The sequence below is a fragment of the Siniperca chuatsi genome, linkage group LG7 (genome assembly GCF_020085105.1).
Source record: "Siniperca chuatsi isolate FFG_IHB_CAS linkage group LG7, ASM2008510v1, whole genome shotgun sequence".
Taxonomy (NCBI): Eukaryota; Metazoa; Chordata; class Actinopteri; order Centrarchiformes; family Sinipercidae; genus Siniperca; species Siniperca chuatsi.
In genome coordinates this window covers 27,819,225-27,839,128 of record NC_058048.1, presented here as the reverse complement: position 1 = coordinate 27,839,128, position 19,904 = coordinate 27,819,225, and the positions used below count along the sequence as shown (strand labels likewise).

At 39.9% G+C, this 19,904-nt stretch overlaps 1 protein-coding gene across 5 annotated transcripts in view; it reads right to left on the bottom strand.

Moving 5' to 3' along the window:
* The window catches only part of LOC122879509 (spectrin beta chain, non-erythrocytic 4-like), a 91,026-nt gene that overhangs the window by 36,830 nt on the left and 34,292 nt on the right, over positions 1-19,904 (bottom strand). For 4 of the 5 annotated variants that reach the window (XR_006378721.1, XM_044203681.1, XM_044203680.1 and 1 more), the window contains 7 exons: positions 17,636-17,876; positions 16,960-17,118; positions 15,728-15,858; positions 15,383-15,608; positions 11,860-12,062; positions 10,465-10,555; positions 3,538-3,684 (listed from right to left, as the gene is read on the bottom strand). Coding sequence is in view for 4 of the 5 variants with exons in the window: in XM_044203681.1 (XP_044059616.1) it covers positions 3,538-3,684; positions 10,465-10,555; positions 11,860-12,062; positions 15,383-15,608; positions 15,728-15,858; positions 16,960-17,118; positions 17,636-17,876 (1,198 nt within the window). In the remaining variant the exon portion in view is untranslated. Of the gene's footprint in view, positions 1-3,537; positions 3,685-4,440; positions 5,226-10,464; positions 10,556-11,859; positions 12,063-15,382; positions 15,609-15,727; positions 15,859-16,959; positions 17,119-17,635; positions 17,877-19,904 lie in introns of those variants that run through there. The other variant, XM_044203683.1, reaches the window with a different exon arrangement.

Below are 19,904 nucleotides of genomic sequence, written 5' to 3'. Positions count from 1 at the left end.
AAAACATAATAAATATATATATATATAAAGAAAAATCCACCAAGAAAGGAGAGTATTTTAAGATTTCAGTGCTGTTTGAGTAGTGTAAGATATGACAAGTGTTGAGTAGGTTGTAATTGTTTTTTACTGTCAGCCAAATTACATACTTTCATCTGAAGATACAAACAAAGAAATGCACTTAGCAATATTCTGATACTTCAGATTGTGGGTGTAAAAACCACAATGGATTCCTTTATACACCAAAGCAACAACAGATTTTAAGGTGCACAGATCTTTTACAGACAACATTTCAGACAACCAAAGCTACTTTTGAACCGTTGTCCAAAGTAATCATGACAATTATTTACATTTGTTTATGCAAATAATGCATTTATATGAGTTTTTATCACAACAAGAAACAAGTAAAATAATTTTTACTGAAACTGACTAGACAAGAAACTACAGTGTTTCTCCTCCTCCTCTCCTCTGTCTTTGTCATTCTCTCTCTCTCCTCCAGTAAGCATTTTCCAGTAACCCAACTCTGCCTTCAGAGAAGCACATGACCTATGAATCTATAATGGACACAGCACTGCACTCTCAGGCTTCGCAGTGCTGCTCTCTCTCTACATAATATCACTGTATATCAATACACATCAGTCTGCCATATCCCCACATCATATGCCCACGTTATAGACATGCACAGACATGTTAGCATGCACAAGGCTACACACACACAGACACACACACACACACTCTCACACATCAACTTCATAATGCCCACTATGGAAGAGGAAATAGCGTGAAATTACTGGGTTCTTAGGAACAGGCATACAGTGATTAGACATAATGAGCAGCTTATAGGCCAGTAATGGGTGAAGCTGCCTACCTGTGCAGCCAACAACCACAATGATATAGTGATGGCAAGCTGATTGGACAAGGACAGATAGATGATGTAACACCTCAACTCAAATGGTTGGCATTTTTGTTAGATAAATGACTTAATCGATTATTAAAATAGTTGCTGATTAATTTTCTGCCTTTCAACTGATCGAATAATTGATTAATCATTTCAGCTCTAGTCTCAGCCGTGTCAAAGGTAGTCTTATAGTATGTGCACAGATAACACATAACACAGTGTTGTGCCTTGGCTCCATCACACTGCTCCCAGCAGGGGAGTTCAGTTTCCTGCCCAGGATGAGACTACAGAGGATAGAGCCATTATGCCACAGTCAACTGTATGCACCATCATAGCAAATGATGAGTTTTTATGACTGAAATACACTCAGTATAGCAAAATTTAAGGTTCAGATAGTAGCATAAGTACTAAGGCTTGATAATACATGTAGTGTCAGTGTGCTTCTTCACTAGAAATAGTTCTTTTGCTTTCCTCAGAACAGATGTACTGCCAGGATTTGTTTATACCACACACTCTACACAGATAAAACTGCAGCCTGCTAACTTCGCAGTACAGGTTTGATTTTCTACAACAGCCCATATGGGTTCATCAGCGTCCATGTGTCCTGTCAAAACTCTTTCAGCAACCACTCACTGTTACTCACTCAGTCACTCTAATATTCTGAAGGGTCATTACATATAATATCTAATTATGTACTGATAACAGGCACAGTGAGACTGCTGAATGCTAGCCACCAACTGTCAACATGATCTGATCAGCATCAGCATAGAAGGACAAGCATGGAAGTGAATTAGAGACAAATTTAGCTTTAGCATCAGTTAGCCTCTTTTAGCTTCAGTTCAATAGGCTTTACTTTTGCAGAATGTCAATACAAAGCGAAAACACAGGAGGTCATGTAGACCATAACTGGGTTGTAGCATTACACAAGTAAACCCTGCCAAGACAACATGTGAGAATTGTATGTTTTATATATTATATATATTTTCCTCTACCTTGTGCCTAAAATTAAGTTTCTTCTGATGTACGTACACAATCCGTGATCATTCATTTAGCAGAAGAAGTGTTCATGTTTTCTGGGGACCGTAACATTAAATGCGTGGGGTGCAAAAGGCCTCTGACAATTTCAGGCCAAGCAATTCAACTGGAGAGATGCAGAAATCTATTGACAACATAGACAGCAACATAGCATCTCAGGCCATCTGTAGTATTATAACACGAGCAAATGTCATTCAATTATCGCCTTCACTGCCTCTCAGAGGCCAAACACAGAGGCATGCACACACACACACACACACACACACACACACACGTGTGACTTAAAGTGACCTAAAATAGGATCACAAATCAGTGATGAGTTACAAGTAGCCTGAGAGAATGTGGCACTGAATTACAGTTCTACGGACTAGTACTGATTTTACACATCCAGATTCACGTCACTGCAGCTGTGTTAACATAACAGCCCAAAGTCAACTCAGTGAAACTTGGATGTGCGGCTGGGGAAACACTGGCTAACCCAATTATGTCGACTGCAGCTTTAGACAAGAGGCTGATGTGCTGTATAAATCTCCTTAATATGAAACAGATCCTATCGGGAAACAGAGCAGTAGTGAAGGTTACAGCGCTCCCCTCTCTATTTAAAACCTTTCTGTAATACTTTCTGCCCTTGCCACTAGCTTTGTTACGCTTTCATTAAGTGAGTTTAGCACTTTAGTGTTTAATACAAGAACTACTGTATAAAACAGTTTAAAATAAATTTGACATTGAGTAATGAAAGGCTGTGCAACTTTGATGATTGATGTCCAAGCTTTGTTTACATCAGTGATGCTTCTCTGAAGGGAAAGAGACATAAGAGGTCACTTTTCTCTTTAAAATGATATAAATAAAACCTTCAGTGACAAAACTGATTTTGTAACTGCAATTAATCTTTCCAAACACAGCTAATATAACCATTCATTCATTATAGCCTTAAATTCAAGATGTCAAATTATCTGTGCATGAATTGCAGGAGCATTGGTAAAAAAAACAACTACAAAATTATTCATTTTGTCGAGGGGAATAGTCTGGAAAATATTGACAATGTCTGCCAAACTCAGACATACTGCAACAACAAAATGCAAAGACATACTGTAAGACAAACACAGTATATAAGGGAATGACATCGCTGTTGGACAGTCACCATTATATGACCCATTTGTTTTTTATGGTGATATTACCTTTATTAAAATTCGTAACTTTTGAATAAGGTGTTTACATTTTTTGTCTAACCCTGTATTCTGCTCACTATGAATTGTCTACAAGGTCATTAAACAAATGATATTTAGCTCAGTGGGCCCAAGACCATACTGTACAAATTACTTGTTTGACTCCACTTCCAAACCAACATTTCATGTCATTCCTTCTCCCTGTTTCTATTGTGACACCCTCCGCAGCTTAGTGTCAAAAGAAACACAAATACTACATAATAAAATACACAAAAACATTATCCACATTCCACAGTGGTGTTTTATCCTGTTCCAAGGAACCAAAGGGCACAAAACTCACTCAACACCAGAATGGCCCTGTAAACTTTCAAATAAGAGAAAAAAAGTACCAAAACTGGATCTGCGAAGGCAGGAAAACTTTGGAGGACTGGCAGCTCTCACCTTTTCAATTTTGTCCAGCCATTCCTTATTCTGGGCCAACTCGGCCATAAAGGCCTGGTGCTTCAGCCATTTCTTATGAAGCTTCTGGGTCTCGTCTCGGCTGCTGTCCCTCGCCATCAGCATCTTCTCACACACCCAGTCCCCCAGCTGGGCGGGAGAGGCAGGGAGAGAATGAGAGAGAGAGAGAGAGAGAGAGAGAGAGGTGTCAATACTGGATGAGCATACATACTGTAAATAACTGTTGGTGTGTATAAACTGATTCGTCGTTTTATAAAGATTTGGATACACCGAAACACTCTCACACACACTTATAGGCACATGCTGAAATTGTGTCAAGTTCATAAGAGACACATATGTTTGATTGCATAAGAGGCACACACAAACTTACACTACATTATCATAATTTCCACATGTACGTTTTCATTAGCTTCTGTTATGTGAAAAAGCTAAATAAAAACCGAATAGAGTATACTGTAGATAAACACACCAGCAACACATACAGTGGAAAATACAAGGTCAAACACACAGACATGAATATTTAATGACGCAAAGCAGACACATGGAGGCAGACACACGTGTACCAACAAGCATGGCCGCAAGAATTCACATGTACATACAACACAACAGATCATAGTCTCCACAGCAGCAACACACATCCACACAGTAAACAACCCACACAGACACACCTCCACTCTCCATCAAAGACTAAAATCTGTACATTGTGCACAGACTGTTTCAGTGAAAACACTTCACGCCTGCACTGACAGCATCACCAACATACTCAGGTCAGCATCAGCACCCTCGCCTCTCCGTCATCAACATCCTCACACCTGCATGCAACATTTCCACCTGCACCTCTGTCCCTCTCTTCTAACCCAACTGTAAAACGAATAACCCATTTACCGGCTGTGTTTAACGGGAACAGCCCGTGGGATTATGGCAGCTGCTGGCAGCCGCTGGTATCCGCATCCTCGCTGGTCTGCCGTCAAACACATGCAAAGATGCTCTTCACCGCAGAGACAGATGGAAAGAGAGAATGAGGAGAGGAAGGGAAGGAAAGGGAGTGCTAGAGAGAAAGAGAGGCGCCTTCTGGAGAACCGAACACGAGACAGCGACACAAAAGGTGTGCTGAAAGGAAACTGCCAAGCAGGAGGGTAAATAACAACAATACTGACTGAGGAGACAGAGAGACTTCAAACTGAGTCTGCGCTCCCCTCTCTCTCTCTCCTTTCTGTGTTACTGAGGATTCGCTGTACGCTCAACCAGGAGAGAGAGAAGGGGCGGGGGCGGATCAGTGACGAGTGAGAGGGCAAGAATGAGGAAGATTGAGAGAAGAAGAAGAAGAAAAAATTCAGCCTCCCCAAAACAATAAAATGGCAGGCAGCCGAGCCGGTGCATGTGTGCCCCTCCCCTGCCTCACACCTTCAGCGAGTGGGCGAGCGAATGAGCGAGCAGGCTGCCTAGCTGAATGGAGGAGAGATGGAGTGGAGGAGGAGGAGAAGGAGGAGCCAAAGACTGGGATTGGGATTTTGGGAGGGGGCAGGGGAAGCAGGCAGCGCCTGCAGGCTCACCGGTCACGGCTAATGATGCTGAGCTGGAGGAGGTGGAGGGGGGAGGTGGGCTTTAAATGGTGTCAAAGCAGGAGGATGGATGAGTGTGAAGGGAAAGAAAGACTGAAATACATGCCGGTCTCCGCTAACAGCCGAGCTCACGACTCCTCTACAGCTGCTTTTGTTTTATCCTTCCCCTCCCGCACTACACACACCACCCCCTCTACCATCCCTCTCTTCCTCTCTGCAGCACTCCCAGGCAGCTGTACTTCTCTGTCTCCAGCTTGTCTGACGCTGCTGCAGTGGTAAAGCAGAGAGAAAAGAGAGAGAGAGAAACAGTAGAGGTTTGGACAGAGGGAAAGAGAAAGAAAAGAGGAGGGGTGATAGTGGGAAGAGAGAGACAGGTAGTACAGGATTGGATGGAGCAGTGATTTATCCTGAATGATGTATTTGTAGTTTGATAAGATTTACTGCTCCTCTTTCCTTTTAAGGATAAGAGTTGGATTTCTGTCCAACACCCTCTCTGTTTGTCACTTTGTCACCTCTTCCTGGACCCATCACACACGAGTAAACACGCCTCACAGATTCACACACATACATGCAGAGGCAAACAAGAGTGTGTGCACACTCACACTTATGAGGGTTGTACAAACACATGTGCATGAACACACACACACACCTACAGATCTCATGACTGCAGATGTCATGGAGGGTCACAGCCTGATGCCCCCCTTGAGACTGTAAATGAATTGAATGAGGGAAAAGGAGGAGGAGAGAGGGAGTGTGTGAGCATGTGTTGGGGGGAGGGGTGCGGGCTACGTAGAGAATGAATGAGAATGAATGAGGGGGGGAGATAGAGAAGTTTGTCTGACGTAAGGAGGGAAGAAAGGGACAGAAAAGGGAGAGGAGGGAGAGAGGACAATGAAAGAGGGAAGAGGAGAGACAGGAGGATTCGTAGCCTCTTCATGTATTTAAACTGCTGGTCTCTGATTTAGTCCAACAACAGACATGGCCAAAGCGCACGTCACCCTGGATGTGTAAAACTGTTCTGCCACAATGTAACACTTTGACAACATATTGCAGATTCAATAAAGTTAAAAATTGATTAATTAATTAATTGATTAGTCAAGTAACTGAAACTGCATCAACAATTTTTGATAATCAATTAATCGTCCAAGTCTTTTTCTCTGTTTTTGTATCATTGTAAATAAAATCTATTTGGGTTTTTGACTGTCGGTCAGACAAAATAATTTAAAGGCAAATTTACTTTGGCATCTGGCTGGGAAATTATGATGGACATTTTATCGACTAAACCTTTGATCAGCAAATCAGAAATAATTGATTAATAAATACCAAAAATAATAATTACTGTTTACAAATCACTTAATGACTGTTTACAAATCACTTAATGATCTAGCTCCTAAATACATCTCTGATCTGCTCACTGCTTACAAACCCTCCAGAACTCTCAGATCATCAGAACCTGGTCTCCTAACTGTACTCTTGATCATAGTAAAGCTGGTGAAGGTGCATTCAGTTATTATGGGCCCACTCTCTAGAACAAACTGCCTGATGATATAAGATGTACCACAACTATGTCATCTTTTAAAAGCAAACTTAAAACCTACCTGTTCTCTCAGGCCTATGACTAGCTAGTGCTTCCATCTGTCTGTCTGTCTGTTTCTCTCTCTCGCTCTTTTTGGGTATATGTAGGTGGGTATATGTATTCATGTCTTATTTTATTTGGTTCATATTTGTTGTGTGTGAAGCACAGTGAGCTTACATTGTATGAAATGTGCTATATAAATAAATTTGACTTGACTTGAAGAGTGAAACAGACAGGATTTCAAGAAGCACTGATTACTAATTTTGTAATATATAGTATAACATATATAAATAAAGACAAAAAATGTCATAATATATGGTGAAACCAAATTCCCCCTTGACTGTATATAAAATATACATTTCACTTCTTTTAAAGCACTGGACCTCAGAGGAAGGTTTGGATTAAGACTAAAAATATATTTCCTGTGTGCCCTGCATGTTGACAGAAATATGTTAGTGCTTTAGGCTTTTTCAGTGTATTCCAGCAAGGCCTTCCAGCAAGGTTTTTCAGCAGCTTACAGACCATCTTTTGAGCGTACATATCATTAAATTAATTAAGTGATCTGGTGAGTCCAGAACAAATGCTAGTCCACTGCAGATACTGTATGAAGAAAAATTTTAAATAAAGAAGACAAAAGGTTAAAGGGACAGTTCAACCCCAATTAAAAAAAGTCCTCTTACGCGTAGTGCTATTTATCCATCATTATTTTGGTGTGAGTTGCCGAGTTTTGGAGATATCGGCTGTAGAGAAGATAATGTTAATGATGATAATGATGAGATAATGGGACTATATGGCACTCGGGTTGTGGTGCTCACAGCGCTAAAAATACATTTGAAAAACTCAACAGCACCATCTCTTTCCAGAAATCATGACCCAGTTACTCAAGATAATCCACAGATTTGCTGTGAGCAGTTTCACGAAGGAACTATAATAGTTGCTACATGAAGGCAGACATCTCTACGGCCGATGTCTTCAAAACTCGGCAACTCACACCAAAACAATCTAGATGGATAAATAGCACTACAGGTAAGAGGAAAAATGTGCAGTTTTGATTTTGGGGAGAACTGTCCCTTTAAGGAAGGATTTTTAAGCCCTTAGAAAACATAGATTCAACTCAGTATCCAAACAAGTGGTCTTAAGTGGTCTTAAGTGGTCTTAATCCTCAGCATGCAATTACTCATCCAAGGCACCAATCCACAATATCTGACCTGACAGAAGAAAAGCGCAAACAGGCTGAAAACTAGTGGGAATGCGTACAGAGGGACTTTGCATGTGTTACATCTATTACTGTATATAGAGACACACTGTGTTTAGCAATGCAGCCTTTGGGCATACACCTGCTCTTTTCCTGAAACAGACCGGGAGGGGAATACGGGTAAAAAGCTACAGTATGATCTCTAACTGGGTTCATCTCTTCAATACCCTTTAGTCCTGAAGATGGAGATGTACTGTAGATAAAGAGAAAGAGACTCTATATACAGACAGGGTGAAGAGGGACATTTAAGATTATATAAGAGGGGGAAAAATACTGGGTTTTTCCCCCCAGTATTTTTATACTCTGATATTGTTCACAGCAAGCATAGCCACAAATTCCAGCACCAAGTTGCCTGAAAATTACGGTTGGTTATAAATATTGTATCCATTCATCAAGTGAATTGAGAGAGTGACCGTTTATACGTCTCGGTGTACCGCTGGTGTAATCGGCAAATAACTGAACCAAATACAAACATAAAAAATACATAATTAAGAAAAATTATAGAGTTATGTCTGAAATACATGGGAAACAGCGTCACATGGGAAACAGCGAGTGGAGCGGTTTTTGTTACCTGCTACACAGACTCCGTCTTTGTAGCGTGTGGTTGCGTGCCAGCTTCACTGTGTGCATATTGAATTTTGCCAAGTGATAATGCAGTTGGTTATGCAGGGTTTGGAAGCATAGGCTATATTAACTGGTACTGAATTAATTAACTGGACTGTTTTAACTACAGCATCATGGATACACATTGATTCGATTGATCTATTTTAATGTGAAATGTAAAAACACCCACAAGGTTGCACTGCTGCGTCGCATTGCCTCTGGTATAATGAGGTATTTATATTAATCATTGTTAAACAGATTGTACAAATTTTTTTACACAGTTCTATGTAGTTTTTACCTGCTGGAGGGCCGCATAGCCGCGCGTAGAGAAAACAAAAAATAGACCAGCCGCGTAAAAATAGAGATGAGCGGCACGATGCCCGCGGCTTCTGTGGTCAGTGTAGCAGCTTCAGTTGATCATAATAGTGTGCTCTGCTGCAGGCATACTGTGGCAGAAGTGTAGCGCCGCGTCCGTGCCCCATGTATTTCAGCCGTAGGGGAAGTATTTCTAAAAGATCAGCTCCATTTTGTGTACAACAAAAATATCTAAGCGTATAAAGCTCAATGTAAATGTGTTGGCATGTGGATGGAGAGCAGCAGTGAGGAGCAGGAAACACGAGGATGCAGCCTGGACCAAACAGAAGAACACACCCTGGCAGCTGAGGGCTCAGGTTCCTACAGACTGATGCAGATTCACTCGCCCACTGTAAGCTACACACACCCACGCACAAGTCGAGGGAAGAGTCGAGGGATGACTCATGCATACTGTATTTCTACAGACACGCATACAACATATGAGCAGACAGATAGATATATGGCTGACACACACACACACACACACACCTACACACGCAGACACTCATGTACACAGTGAGATACACTCTTCCTCCTTTGAATTAGTGATGAGGAGCTGTGCTGCTGAATTATTCAGTAGAGCCAAAGAGAGAAAGTTGCTGAAACTAAACAAGGTTTTGGCCCAGAAAGAAGCCTGTGACTCCGCAGGGTGAGAGAGCAAAAACTGCAGGAGTCAGCAGAGGTGAGCTGTGTGCAACAAACCTGGACACGCACGAGGTGTGGACCATGCCAATGATAGCTTCTCACAAAAAAATTTGGTAAAATTTGTAATCCTCAAAAAACTGTACATCTTTTGTTATCTGAACTCATTGCTGACATGTTTTAGCACAGCACTTCTCAGAGATCATGCAGTCATGTCAGTAAAACAGTATGTATGGTACTGGTATAAATACTTTTTATTATGTATGTCAGATTTACAGATCATCTCATGACAAACTGCTAAAAGGCCCTAATAATTAAATCAAGTGATTCTATCACAAACCAGATACAAGCTAGTTGGAACTTTTGCTGAAATGTCATTATGACACTGGCAATAAATGACAAGATGGCTAAATGTTATTGTTTACATTTTCATTTAAATTAAAGATGATCTTGACTTGGGACTGCTAATTTAAACCTCATATATTTTGGCTTATTAGTATGGTCATTGCCAGGAAATCTTAAAACACGCACAGGCAAAAGTGAAACTTTTTAAATACAAATTTCAGGACATTTAAACAGCAGCTATAACTCTGTCAAGACAAAACTGCACAATGACTAAACCTGCAGGGGAAAACTTTTTTTCTCTCTCATCAGCAACAAAGAGGTCAAAAGAGTGAAAAGGAGGTCAGACTTTAGTGATGCAGCTACAATGATTCCTGGGTAATGAAGTTCTTAAAAACAGTTATCTTGCCCTGCCACTAGAGGCAGCCAAAATGTGAAGTTGGCTATGGTAACAAATATGAACAAAGAGATTGATTGAAAATGCTCTTAATTCACTTACAGATTTAATTCACTTACGCGTAAAACCTTCATAAGTCCCTAAGAGTTCAACCAGTACAAGTCTGTTGGCCTCCTACCTCATGACAGTCCTGAAGAAACCTCTGAAGTCCCCACTGGTCGTTCAGTTTTTCCAGCCACTGCTGGGCCAGCTCTCGGTTCTGGTTTCCCCTGAAAGAGTGAGGGACAGGCACTTTATTTTTACGTTACATTAACTAAAAATGTACACAATTATAACATATCTAGGTGTGTGCATATCTAATTTTGTTTATCTTTACACTTTCTTTACCAGGTGCTGAGATTTCTGACAATCAAAACTCATTTTCTGACCGTATTCTGTTTCTGACAAAAATTCCCATCATACAAGCATTTTAAAAGCTTAGTGATGGAGGACTAATAATGATATTTATAGAAAACAGCAAACGTAATATTCGTGAAATGATTTATTACAGAACCAGAATGCAGTACATTAAAATAATTATGTTGCACTGTGCTCATCTATTTGTCCCCATGGGAGAAAAATAATTGTCCAATGAGTTAATTCATGTAAATTAAATCTAAATAACCATATGGTTCTTCACATTGCTATTGTTGGACACATACACACACAAAAACCCCAACCCCCACCCAGCCCACACATACACACACACCACCACCTCAGCTATCACACAGATTTCATGGTCAGGTGTCAGTTCTGGACTAAACAGACCAAGCTCTGTTTTTTGTGTTTTGTTTCATTTATACTCTGCTTTGAATTCTTTAGCTGCTATTATTCTTTATATTATTGTTGTATTGTGTTTGGGCAGCTGCTTAGATCTTTGTGCTTTAAAATGAGCTCAAGGTACAGCTTGGGACAGTGCTTGGTGCTGCAGTTTGAACAGAGCCAAAACTAGCATGAACTGTGGACTGCAAGAAACCTGAAACATTTGGCAGAATTTCATCTTAAATGGAGATATCCAGCATTTAATAAAGGAAAATAAAACTATTGAGGCTAGCAACTAATCTAAGTCTAACTAAGTCTATCTGTGTTCTCTTCTTTTTTACATTTATGCCAGATTCCTTCTCCTCTCCTTACTTACTTCTAGTGTGTACACAGTCAGAAGACTTGGGACATATTAATCCTACAGACAAAACTATTAATTCCTACCGCTCATTTTCAACAGCATCAAAACAAGTTCTGCAGAGCAAGATAATCCATCACTGTATACAAAAGGCTTTTCTCTGTTATGCTTAAACTGTATATTTTTTTGTAATTTAATTGTGCTTGAACTTTCCATTATTGGAAAGCATATATTATTTTTGTCATAATTTCTACATGCCATATGCATTCTAAAAGAAGTTCACAACTGTTGTCAATGTGAGAATTCAACATTTTGAAGCTTTTTTGATAGCTTTCAATCCTTCTTGATGAAGTAACACTTACAGATATTGTCTTCTGCTTCAGAGCTTTGGCCTTGAGTGTTTGTATGGGGTACCTGTTGGCGAGGGTGTCGATGCGTTCCCTGATGCGTTCAGAGTAGATGTTACTCTGGCTGATCAGACTCTCTCCAGCCTCGATCACAGCTTTGATCCTGTGCAGGTTCAGCTCCATGGTGGTGGTGAAGTCCTTGTGTTTCTTTATGGCAGCTTCAACTGTTTCCACCGTGGTGGGCAGCTCCACGTGAGCGAGGGCCGACTCCTACAAAATGAAGATGGGAACAGTAAGGTGATATCTTGGTTCAGGAAATGATTAAGTGAAGTCAGGTAAAAGATACAAAAGATAAAAAAAAAAGGAAAAAGTAAAGAGCCCACAATACACAGAAAGATATCAGAAGAGCACAGAATAGATAAGAGCTATCCGGTTAGTCATAGTAATTTTTCAAGCTAAAATAACGGAGTTTCTTAGTTTCAGCTGCTTTTCTTTGTCTTATGTGATAGTAAACTGAATATCTTTAGGTTTTGCACTGCTAGATGGACAAAAAAATTATTCGAAGACATCACCCTGGCCTTTGGGAAATTGTGAGGGGAATTTTTTCACAATTTTTTGCCATTTAATAGACTAAATGATTAATCATCAATCAAATTATTGTTTTGCATTTGCCCTTTTATGAAAAGGTAGGAGCACTAGTCCTGAAAAAACTAAAGCTGTTTTCTGACTTTTCTGATACAGAGAAAATAAATTTAATTTAGGGAGAAACAACAGGGAGAGGTAGACCGAGATCTATGGCCTGGAACGTCTTTGATACTTATTGAAGAAGAAATGCTGCTCTTTCTAAATCAACCCCCCCACCCCAGGCTGATAAGGAGAGCTGGTCCCTGGTAAAGATCTATCACATACACACACACACACACACACACAGGAATCAAGGGCAGCTCTGCCTGTGACATTTCAGATTAGAAAAACAAACCTCTGTGCATGTGATACTGAGATTAAATACAGCAATGCAGACTGTAAGACCTGGCTCTGACTATTGGTTTGTACTTCATGACACAGGCTAGCCTGTAGAGCTGGAAGTGTGCTGAAATCATAATGAAAGAAGGTGATAATTATATTCCAAAGACTGCTTCAAAGAGTGCGGGACTTTTACATATAAATTAATGTCTGTTACATTCAAGCCCTTGCCAAACGATTTCACACAATGCTGATTAAGCTTATCACCGCCAGGTAAATCTCTCTGCATTTCGCAGTATACGGAATTTTTAAATCTGGTGTCTGTGGCGACATTGCGCACTGTTAATGATGCGTTTTACACCAAGCAACAATGATTGGTTTGCCAGAGCAGAAGCAGGGAGCAACCCAGAGCCATGTAGAGAGCTCCATGATCTGCCATTGCTGTAAAAAAAAAAAGGTCCATAGGAGATAATGTTTATTATTGAGCATTGTTTATTTAGTTTATTATTATTGTATAGTTTGTGTTAATATGCTTTGGCAACGTTGTATTGTATGTACTCATGCCAATAAAGCCACTTGAATTGAAATTGAACAGAGATGATGCAACTCTCTCTCTCTACATGGCTCTGGAGCAACTGCAGCGACAGAGTAGGCTACAGCAACAAGGAGTAAAACCTAAAAAGTGTTCAAGAAAAGTTTATGATGCTCAAGATAAAAAAATTCTGAGGAAAGATTACTGTCAAAAAAAGAAAGCAATCGACAGCGAGGACAAACGATGGATTACCACTGGTGTAGCTTTAGCTTTTCCTTGTTGGAGAGCACTGAGAGAAGGGACTGAGGGCAGACACGGATGTGACGTTAGTGCTCTTGGACAGGTTGGTAAAATATTTGGAGTAGGCTATGTAGCTATTACATTTATTCTACCTAAATAATGGCTCATTGTCTTGGAACTGTGGAAATTTCTCTATATTTTTGTAAGTATTTCTGAACACGAGCCTGGGGCGAGCTCACTATAGGCATACATCATAAGCACGCGTCAACAGTGTTTGTGTTATAACTCTCACTGCCAGAAAGGGGAGAAAAGTTCCAAACTCAAGCTTTAAGGGAATAGGGAATTTAAAACTACTTTGGTACGTAATATTTAAAAAAAAGGGATGATCATTATTCAGCTAATGTAAAACTACTGTCAATGTCTAAATCTACTTTAAAAAAGTACTAAAAATTTAAATGGTTTCCATTAAATTCTTGCTCTCTGTAATTTCTGTCTGAGCTGATTGCTGCTTAAACTACCCAGCCCATAACATGAAAATGAGATGGGATATTATTTTAAAAACTGGACTTAAACTATAATGCTAATTATTCATGCCACTAAAATGTTTGTCAAAATAATTGCAACATCATCTTCTATATGTAATATACATGTATAATACAATCCCACTTCATTCATGATACTGCTGCATTGTTAAATCCAGTTAAGATCCAAGTATGATCTTTGCAAACCAACTAATTGTACATAAACTTACAAATCATGGACAGATTTTAGCCAATAAGAAGAAAGTATAATTTGCACAAGCCTATAAATACCATCATACTGTATACTGTTAATACACAGAGACACATACACAGACTTGAGCATCAGGAGGCTGCCAACGGTTCTTCCTCCTACACTTCATCATAAAGCCACAATGTAGATCTACATCTACTGGAGGCTGCTGCCTCGACAGCTCCTGCTCTAATATCACATAACACAGGGACACTCTGCAAAAAGACACCTGCTCACACACACACACACCCTCTCTTCTTTTCTCTCTCTCTATCTCAGAGCTTACTTTGACAGGGCTAAGCCAACCACACCCAGTCCAACTGACATTCTACTGCAGTCAAAAGTCAGGCTTGTTGTTGAAGACACCGGGATGTTTAAGGGAAGTGATGATGTTGATCACCATGATTATCTCGTGAACCTGTCAGTTGTTGACCTCACATTGCATCTTAACATATATTTAGGGCTTTGAGGAAGGTCAATATAAGAGTCTAAGATGTGAGTCTGTACTACTCTTGCAGCCTATAACTATATTTTTTTCTCCCCCTCTCTTTGCTTCACTATTACATATGTAAATTTTTATTTCTGGCCAAAAAAATATTTTAAAAAACCTTACATCTAATTGACATCGCTATTTAAGCTGCATATTGTTTTTCTGTACTGATTCTGTACTGTGTGCTGTGTATTGCCCCTTCAGGTCTGCCACCATCAGAAGATAAGATAAAATGAAAATGGAAAAATGAGCACAGTAATGGAGATTTGTCTCTGCCTCAGTTGCATCCAGACAAGCTCAGAGAAACATCACCTAAAAGGTGCAATGTAAAAACAGCAACATAAAAACATGGCACACATGTTGCATACAGCAGCTGTTTTCATCTGGCTGTCAAGCATAATTTAACAACTCTAATGTTGCAAAAAACAGTTGAGTTGTTTAAGTTAAGCAGATTTCCGTGATGCAGCGGGTTTGGAGCAAATAACAGAGGGTCTGCTAATGTGTACGTAGATTATAGGAATACACCATCACATAGAAAGCCAGTTACAGTACACAATCATGACAATCATGATGCTCAGTCTTTGTTTGTCTCACCTGGTTGTTGAGGAAAGACTCGGCCTGTTTGACATCTCGCAGGAACAGATGGAAAATGTGAGCCTGGACCAGAACCTCTCTCCTGCTCTCCCACATCTCCAGCAGTTTGTTCCAGCCGACATCGAGCTTCTGGAGCCACTGCTGCAGGGCAGCCTGAGGGAGAGGAGCCTCCTCAGACTCAAGTAGCTCGTTCATAGCCTGGAGGCGCTCGTAGTCCTCTTCATACCTGCAGAAAACAACAGCGACCCATTCAATTATTCTCTGAACACCTGATGTGTTTTTAAGACCTCTTAGAAGATATGTTATAGATAAGAATAAGCCTTTTGTTGTCCTTCAGGAACCCACCGTCCAATCTCCTCCTTCAGGGCAGCATGTTTGTTGATGAGTTTCTCGGCCTCCTCCAGGTCGTTGGGCAGCTGGTCTGAGGCAGCGGACGTCTGCGTCTGGACCAACCAGGTGAGGAACGAGTCCAGGTCCTGACAGGACGGGGAGAAGAACATGATTTACATTTAATTGATTCCATTGTTAGTCTACACTACAGAAGTTTGTGCAGACTGACTCTGTTGAAATACTTTGAAGTGATTACGCCTCTTTAGGCAAGGCAAGGCAGCTTTATTTATATAGCACATTTCAAACACAGAGGTAATTCAAAGTGCTTTACATAGGCAAAGAAAAGCATTAGAATGACATTCAAAACAATAAGCAATAAAAAACTGAGTATAGTTACAGTGCAGTTACAGTACAGTGAAGTAATAAGTTGCCCCAAATGCAACAACAGAAATAAAAGTGACTTTTAACAAATTATTACCAAACGTAGGGTTGTTTATGTGCTTTCCTTCTTGCTAGGTGAAATTTAAGGCAGATCATGCAGTCTGTTTCTAGATTACTACTTGTGTCAAGACGCTACTGGTTATCTTGCAGCAGATACAGTTTTTTTCTAGTAAAATTTACTTCCTATAACAAACAATTTCTCCACCATGATTTTCTCAATGTCTGCTGTTGTGGAAACTTGAAACCAAGCCTGACATACATTGTGATTTGTTGGCTGAATTTTGATTGACGTCTCCTCTGGGAAGTTGAACCTTTCTCAGCTTTTAAAGAGGCAGAGACATTTTATATATAGCTCTCTGTGTTTTTTATGTGAAGAAATTCTGTTCCTTTAACTACGATAACTTCTACCTGAGGTTTACAGTTTCCATGTGTGAAAGAGTGATCATAATTTGTGATTTGGATGCTAAACTTAAATATTTAACTTAAATGACCAATAAGTAAGGTTTCTATTGCTCTATAGCACAAAATTATTATTCTGTGTCTGCATTGGTTGCTGATCAATACCAGTGATGAAATTATTACTGGAACAAGAGATTTTTTGGCTCAAAACAATAACTAATTCAAAGCAATTTTACATTGTTTAGCTCACTCGTTTTGAAAATGTGACTTAATATGTTATGTCAGTTACAGGCCATTATCACTGGGGTGGAGTAAGATGCCGAGTCAGTCTCTATTGATTATCAGTAGGAGTCAATCAATGATAAATCTCTTCCTGACGTATGTATGAACTACATGAACCTGTGTACCTGTATGAAGCTCTGCAGCCTGCTAGCCACCATCAGCGAGTCCTCACAGCCCTGCAGGGTGCGTTTCAGCTCCTCCCACTCCACACTGATGCCATCGAACGGCACAAGAACCTCCATGGCCCGACCTGGGTGGCCGGTGGCCAGATGCTCCGCCTCTTCCTACATCACCAAACAGAGGCGGGATTATGGTGATTGTAGCTTTTTATGCTGCATAATACAACCTGCGTAAAAAATCATCTTAACCTCCACATTTTTGTGTCTTTTATGGTTCCTCACACTCACTGATTTCTTTAAAATATCTTATCTGTTCATAGGAATAAATTCCCACTATGCTACTATCTATTACCATTACTGATGCATTCTAAATTTTCCTGTAGCATAAACAGTGGTTTGCTTGTAATAAAGAGAAAAACATAAATAGATAAATAGAAAAATTAACAGGTAGTTAATATTAACAGTTATATCAATCATGGCTAACAAGACTCGGACAAGATTGAAAAGCTAAAAAAGAGTCACTTTCTGTGCCCAAGTTTTTTTTGTTGTTGTTTGTTTTTGGGTTTTTTTAATGAAAAGTATCTAAACAGTTTTTTATTTTTTAAGGATATACCACAGGTGAAACCTTAAATAACATCTTCCTTTAACGTTTTTATAATCAATGTATCCCATAATACCCTACCTGTAAATGCAGTAGTTTTGGCTCCAGGACAGAGAGGGCTCCCTCCATGGTGGAGAGGCGTCTCTGCAGAGACAGGACTCCTCCCAGGTCACTGCCCATGTACTGAGTGGCGTCGATGGCTTTTCTCTTGTCCTGGATCTGGGACTTGATCTCAGCACACTCCAGCAGGTAGTTCTGCAGGCGTAACATCGAGTCCAGCTGATCTTTCTTCTGCTCAACCAGCTCCACAATGCTGTTCCACCTGGTACGATGTGAAAGACAGGATAGAGTGATACTGAAAGTGTAGTTTGAGAAGGATGAAGAGAGGGGAGTGTGGTACTGTGAAAGAGAAATGTGCGATAGTGAAGATAGTCATGATTTATTGGGAAATTTTACACCTATATTATATCATTAACTCTCATGTAAAAAAAGATTTGTTTTAGTCATGTATATTTACCTTGCAATATTCAACAACAAAGTTTTCAGGACAAAGAGTCAGTTTGGATCATTGAAGTCTTTAAAGCAGCATTAATTTTTCTTCCTTCATACAGTGATAAGGTTTGAAAAAGTATAAACTGTAGGACTACCAGGCTTTAAAGCCAACCCTCCATTGCAAAAATGCAGCAGATGTGAAATTATGTATCAACTAAAAAATAACACAGCTGGTGGGATTTTAAGTCAAACATCTTTTAATGCTAGATCGGGTGCTTATTATGAAAGCTCTTGTTAGAGAAATGTTTTTGTTTCTGTCTCCTCAGTTAACTGAGACGTGAAAGCTAAATGTCCTAAACATGAATGCAGAGTTTTCTTAATTTGTGTTGCCCTAAACGTTAATCTTGACCCACTGCATAATTATTATTAAAAGATATGTTAAACTCATTATTATGATGACCTGACATGATCTGATATGAACTATTATGATTCATGTGAAACAGTTTGCTCCCTGCTCTGCTGTGGTTTCAGCCAAGGCCTCGTCTGCTTACCATATCGTCATACAATATGTTCTCCTGATTCTGCTCCAGACCAGCAGGTCTCAATACACACCCATTCAGCCAAGAAACACACACACACACACACACATACACATGCACAAACACAGAGATCCTTGTGACTGTAATGAGGTAATGGCAGAGTCGCTGAGAGGCAGACAGAGTGCTCAGCAGGCACGCTGGAAAACAGCTCGGTTACACTGACCTCAGAGCTGCAAAAGTCCTATAGGTGCAATCTGGTGGTGGTGATTGTTGAGGGGTATGTGTGTGATGGGGGTCACAACAATGAAACATAACATGTGTATGTAGCTATACAGGGAAGCAGTGATGTATAAGCTTACCCAGACTCAGTTTACACACTGAATGATTTGTTTTATGTACTTATATATGATATAAAGGATAACCATGAGTGTATGCTAACATAAATGTTGATGATTTTAAGTCAAAATACTAATTACAAAAATAAAGCAATACTGTAGTAAGACGCGTTTCATCTCAACAATATTAGAACACTTTATATTCATAGCTCAAACCTGGGTGGTTCCGTCATTTCCTTCATCTAAAATGGTGTTAACTATTGTTGTTAAATGTTGTTGTTAGTACTCTTGTTAATTCTTGTTTTGGTGTTTAATAATTAGAAATGGTAACAACAGATACTATATCAGCAATCAATTTGAAAGGTAGAAAATGCAAAGACGAAGGATAAAACTCACTGAGCTGAACATAGTGACTCAGTAGTACATAAATTACATAACTATGTGCTAGAAGTGAAAACATATAACTAATGAGAAATAAAGTTTGAATTTTCCATTTAGACTAGATGAATGTATTCATTGTATCTAGTAAACAAAGTTAAAGGGAATTTACACACAATAACCCCAATACTGTACGCAGTGTCCATATCTAAGGACAGCGAAGATATTATCCAGTTAAGGTCCTAAAACTGAAACAGAATTTTTATAACTAATACCAGAGAAGGCAATGAAGAGAGAGAAGTGTTTATTTTGTATGTTTGTTCTTATTTTTGCTTTCGGCTGGCCTCCTCTTAACTGAGGCAGCCAGCACAGATGGTCGCCCTGAGACCAACACCATGTGCCAAGGTCACAAGACTCGTGGACACCCGGCCGGCATAGACTCTGCTGCCAGACGTAACAGTGGTCAGTGAATATGACTGAGATGGATAAAAAAGCCAATCCCATCACAGGGTCAACCTGGCCGGATGTTAGCGTAAATAAACATGTCGTCCAGCGAGAGACACTGGTGCGGCAGACACTTAGAAGAGATACATGCTGCTATTGTAC